The sequence below is a fragment of the Squalius cephalus genome, assembly GCF_949319135.1.
Source record: "Squalius cephalus genome assembly, chromosome: 15".
NCBI lineage: Eukaryota > Metazoa > Chordata > Actinopteri > Cypriniformes > Leuciscidae > Squalius > Squalius cephalus.
Genome location: NC_137136.1, coordinates 18,988,872 through 18,994,871, shown reverse-complemented (window position 1 = coordinate 18,994,871; position 6,000 = coordinate 18,988,872). Strand labels below are relative to the sequence as shown.

The window sequence follows — 6,000 nt, the reverse complement described above, 5'->3', positions numbered from 1 at the left end:
GAATGTTTCAAGAAGTTGATAAGACTTATGTATTTAAGGTAGTTTTTTTTACTAACTTGTTTGTTATTTATTTCATTTTAAATGTTGTTGCATCTTTTTCTATTTTATACTCACTGTTGTGGCGCTTTGAGTGCAAAAAAAAGCACATTACAAACAAAATGTATTATTATTATTAGCCTTGTATTATTAGTTAGCATGTCTGTGCTGTTTCTACGATTTTAGACTGTAGGAAAGATTGTTGACTGACCTCAGGGTACTCGTTCTTTATGAATACACAATCTGATGACAGTTTTAAATGATTTTAGGTTGTAGAAAACTATTTACCTGTTAGTTTAAGATGGTTATTAGCATGCAACTGCAGTTATTGAGTGTTCACCACTGAACACCTGCGGGAACTACGAGTGCTCTTTATCTGTGAGCGCGCGCCCTCCACTGGTGTGATGTAAAACAAACCACCGTCACAGCATCTACGCAGTGAGTATATTCTTGTGTGTTTGTGCGTTTTACAGTGAGTAGCCTAATATTGTTGCTGTTGTTGTTGGTTTGGCTGTTCGTTTAGATACTTCTGGAACATTAAACGAGACTGTATTTATCTTGGCTGCAACTGAATGCCTACTATTGGTAGGCCTAAATATGGTAGTAATGGCCCCAAAACCAAAATAAAACAATATTCATGAGACAATTACATTTTTCTTAATGATAGTTCTTTAAAAGTAACTGAAAATTGCCGTACTTGTATAGCAACATGTGAGCTTGTGAACTCCTTTGTACAAAAGGTCAGATTTCCATATTTCCATTGCACACACAATTTTAAGACTCATCCATTCACGCATATTGTTGAGGATATACACTGATGCATACATAAAATACCTAGAAAGCCCATCTCCACGTTTATTGAGCGTAAACAATCATAGCAGTACACTGGAAAATAACGTAACAAATATTAATATTCTGGAGCAAATGAAAATAATAAAATCAAATCAATGATTTTTAAATCAATGCAATTATATAGTCTGCCATAAAAGTCAGGAGGGTGCAAATGATTAGATGATCAATCTAATGCAATTTGCTAAAACAAGAAATTAATACAAAAACTGAATCTTGTAAGGTACAAAGTAAAAAAAAAACAGAAAGAAGGAAATTTCATTGGATTACATCGCTAATAACTACAATAATAATGATTCAATAATGTATGTTGATCACACTGGCTCATTTTGTCCTTATGGCTGCTTTAATACACATTCATAGTCAACCAAAAAATGTCACAATCCTTAATCAGCTACAGAAGGACAAATAATCGTGCATGTTCACAACTACATCTACTCATTGAGGTCTCTATGAACTGGGCACTGAAGAACAAGGCCCTTACAGTGTTTGGGTTAATCAAAGCCTTTGCAATCAACCCCATACTTCATATTACAATATAAAACAGTACAATCGTGCTCAAGTTACAGTATAACAACCTTCTCGGTATGATCCCTACACTATCACAGCTGGTGACATGAAACTGCTCCCTCTAGTGGCAGAGGAAGTGATGTAATATATGTCTTCCTCTCCCATCATTCCGTCTTCGTCTTCGTCTCTGTCATCATGGTAAGGAGTCTTATTGTCCTCCAAGGAAGGCTCATGATGATCCTTGTCATCATAGTATACTAAATGATCCTGTCAGAGTAGAGATTGGAGTGTTGTGATTAGAGTCAAAGCACATATGTGTTTCTATGATAGAGAGGATTATGATCTGTGAGTAATAAGCCTGAATTATGCATGGAAAATGAACATGCCATCAAATATGTATGATTTACCATCTTAAATGCTACAAAGGATTAGAGGAATAGAGAGAGGGAGAGAAATGGCCTCTTACTGTCATTGGCTCCTCTTTCTCGGTGTCATGGTGCATGAGCTCAGGATCAGACTCAGGTTTACTGATGCTCGGCTACAAAAGGAAAAGAAAAGGGTCAATCGCTGTGCTTTATGGAAGCTTGTTTCTGCCACTGAATAAAAAAGAAAAAAAGTTATATTACTTTTTTTCTTTTTTATTCAGTGGCAGAAACAAGCTACCATAATTATAGGTGAAAAGTTTCTTCTGAAAGAATTTCAGATTTTTTGGTAGATTTATTTCAGACTGTCCTAATATGTATATATATACATACATAAATAAAATTAAATAATAAAAAAAAATAATGGAAAGTTTTTAATTAAAACAAAAATCAAATGAAAATTAGAAATGTTGTCTGGACAACTAACTGAAATAAAACTTCTTAGATCATAAAACAGGAACTGAGCAAAACTAATAAAAGAATCACAAGAATTTCCATCTTCCTTAAAAGCACTTTCACTATTTTAAAGAAAACATTTCATGCATTTCCACTAAAATTCCCATCATAGCCCCTTTTGCTTTGATGACAGCAGCACTCAAGCTATTAACTTCACAGGTTAGTGTAAAACCTGATGATCATGAACTCCAGCATGATTTGAGATGATCCAAAGAGCATCTTGTGCTTCAATAAATGCAAGAACATCTGACTGTCTGTACAAAGATTTTTAACATGATCAACGTTACAAGTATACTTGTTTGATTAGTGACGGAGGTCACACTTTATATTAGGTGCTTTAAACTACTATGTACTTGTCAAAAAATGATTAGGTAATTATACAATGTTGAATTACAAAAGGTTTAAAGGTATAGGGTAATGGGTAGAGTTAGGTGTAATCAACAGTGTAATTATAGATGTAATTACAGAAATATATTACAGCAGTAATTACATACAGGTATTTTTAAATATAAGTACAATGTAAAAACTTGTATGTACACAATAAGTGCAGTGTGTCAAATTATTTGAATGTTGAATGTGTAAATTATAGTAAAAGAAACAGTAGCGTGCAGAATATTGAATATTTCCGATCCATTTAATGTCATATTGTTTTAAAAATTTTCAAAATGTAAAAGTTTTTCTTAAAACTTTCTGTTCATCTCAAGGCTATAGGAATCCTCGATTTTCAGTGTGGATTGGACTCAGACTTTTGGACACCACACACACACACACACACACACATATATATATATATACACTGTATATATAGCAAATTTAAAATGAACTCAGCTGCATTTGCTCAAAGTGTAAGATAGAGTATGAATCTCTCGGATGTACTCACTCTGTCTGAATATGAATATGTCTTCGTAGGAGGAGGAGGTTTGTGAGTGGGTGGACGGCTGCAAGAACAGACACAAACAGACGATCAGTAAAGTGGGAAACATTCACAGGTCATTTATACGCAGTGTTGGGGGTAACACATTACAAGTAACCTGAGTTACATAATCAGATTACTTTTTTCAAGTAATGAGTAAAGTAACGCATTTTAAATTTACAACAACATATCCGAGTTACTTTGTTTTCTCATTTATTGGCTGACACCACTCCTGTCCCCATGTTGAGAGAAATCGGGAGCATGCCCAGCCCATGTAAAAAATATAAAAAATAAAAAAAAACGCAAAAGTAACAACGCATTACTTTCCATAAAAAGTAACTAAGTAACGCAATCAGTTACTTTTTTAAGGGAGTAACTCAATATTGTAATGCATTACATTTAAAAGTAACTTTCCCCAACACTGTTTATAAGTAACTTGTTTTTACCAGGGTACCAGTCAAAGAAAGAATATGAAAGAGGTGGCAGTACTTACTCTATGTTTTTCCTCTGGCATTTGCGGACCATCACTATGGTAGTTGCAATTATGGCTATGAGGATGATCACACAAATAATACCACCAATAATACCTCCAGTATAGGTAGAGGCACCCTGTCTTGGCTCAGGAAATTCTAAAGGAAGAGACAGAGAGACTTAGATTTCTATGATAGAATAACAATTAAATTTTCCTTTTCTTTTGAAATAAAACAGTTCAGTGCACTTCTGTGTAAGTATACTCTTGAGTTTCTGACCTCGAATCATTCTCCTCAGTCAAAACAGCTTGCATAGTAACACATGACCACCCGCACAACATTGCCACATCTACACAACTTCTGGTAGTTTATAAACACCACTTAAATCCTGCTGTGCTGTTTTCTCACAGCAGATAGGCTGGATAAATAAATCCCAGATTCCACACACATGGAGTCATGCTCATCTGTCTTGTACAGCTAGTTTAACATTACCATGAAGATCTTCTAAGCCAAGAAAAATGATACATTCATTTCTGATGACATTATGTAATTTCTTTTCATTTATGATTATAATTATTATGCATATTCAGGTGAACTCTCTATTTCTACACAACTCATAGGACATGCAGATTGATGGAAAGAGTGCTCAGCTTAGAAATAAAATCAGAGATGATGTGAGAATAATGTTTCACACCTCTGGCATCAGGTGAGACATTTTTTTAATTGTGTCATTTTTTTTTCCTGAAATATTTTTGTGCATTTGTCATTATGGAATGTTATTTTTATGGTATGTGTAAAATATTTTTTTAATGAGTGAAATATTTTATGTCTACATGGTATGTTTGGGCTCAGTAAGAAACATTCTATACAGTGTCCATATTCAAATATTAACTTAACAATATGACTATCTGTATAATTATGTCAAAGCTGTTCCAGGAAATAATTATATATTAAATATAGCCTACATCAGTATTACTTGCTGCTCCTGGAATTACACTATAATGTAATTATAATAATCATTCTATTAAACATTAAAATTGTAAATCATTATTTTATTCATTATTACTTAATATTTTATGTAAAAACTAATAGATATCACCATACTTCCCCAGTTGATTGAATACATCAAGGATTGCAAAAAAAAAAAAAAATTGTATTACAAGTTTTCTAAAATGTTTTATTTAAATATGGAAATGAGTTAGTATCTAATTAAATATGCACTAATTTGCATCATTTCCAGAAATCTGAACATTGGATAAGGGTTTCAAATTCTTGGTTCAAAAATTCTTGTTTCGTTTTTGTTGACTTCTTTGAGTCAAAGGTTTTAACAGGGGATTCTTGATTATTGATTTTTTTTTTTTATCACTGTCAACATGAGAAAATTACTGGAAAAAAAATAATTTTGAGAAAACGGCCTTTAAAGATAGGCTTGTGATTGGAATCTACAGACAATAATAGATGAATACAATAAAATACTTAAAAAACTGTAAGTAGGCTAGGTATGTTTTCTTTCCACTAAGTCCCTTCGAACAAAACCACAGTGGCTCCCAAACAAACCTGATCCTCCCAACCCCAACACTGCACATTTTTGATACCTCTCTTATCTAATCAGGTGTGTTTGATTTGAGAGATATTTATTATTTAAACTGTGCAGTCATGACTTTCATGGACTCTATAGGACCAAGGTTGGGAACCACTGTGTTGTGCTAAGCTAAATAAATACATGTAAAATAACTTGATGTTAGCCTACACTAGATGGCGCTACAGCTTTAAAAAACACTCGTGATAAAAAATTCCTCCAGGACAATTTATTCTAGACACAGACTCCCTGATGCCACTACCATAAAAGTGCAGCGTTTACCGTGAAAATATATCCGCTCGTCTCTCGGATCACTCACTTTGCTTTGCAGGTGTTATACTGACAGGCAGGTTAACGTCTGGCGTACGGCCGAGAGCCTGCCTTGGCGATTTTCCACAAGTCATCGACATGGGAATGAAAGAAGAAGTAAAAAGAAAGAGAGAATGTTGGCCAGCTAGGCAAACCGGTTTAAAGGACAGAATGGGTGCTTTTATTTAAAAGAAAGACAAAAGTTTGGCTGAAGGAACGTGCGCGCGTCACGTCTCGCTGAATATCTGCCTTGTCAATCACATGTCGTTCTTTCACTTCGTTCGTCTCGCGCTGTCAATCTCTCGTTCTTGTCCTAAAGCGCTCTTTCCTCTTTTCTCTCGCTTGGTTCAGCTGAAATCTCATAGCAGATAACACATCCGAGAATGTAACGCATATAATTTTATTAGAAAAAAAAAAAAAAAATCTTTAGAATACGGGTTTCTTTTGAACCGCAAA

General features: G+C 34.1%; 1 protein-coding gene across 1 annotated transcript in view; it reads right to left on the bottom strand.

Moving 5' to 3' along the window:
• Positions 1–695: 695 nt before the first annotated feature.
• The window catches only part of LOC307171971 (nectin-2), a 71,215-nt gene continuing 65,910 nt past the window's right edge, over positions 696–6,000 (bottom strand). The window contains exons 7-10 of the mRNA XM_079893942.1: positions 3,680–3,815; positions 3,154–3,211; positions 1,862–1,933; positions 696–1,662 (exon numbers count right to left, since the gene is read on the bottom strand). Coding sequence (XP_079750068.1) covers positions 1,480–1,662; positions 1,862–1,933; positions 3,154–3,211; positions 3,680–3,815 — 449 coding nt within the window. The 3' untranslated portion in view covers positions 696–1,479. The remainder of the gene's footprint in view (positions 1,663–1,861; positions 1,934–3,153; positions 3,212–3,679; positions 3,816–6,000) is intronic.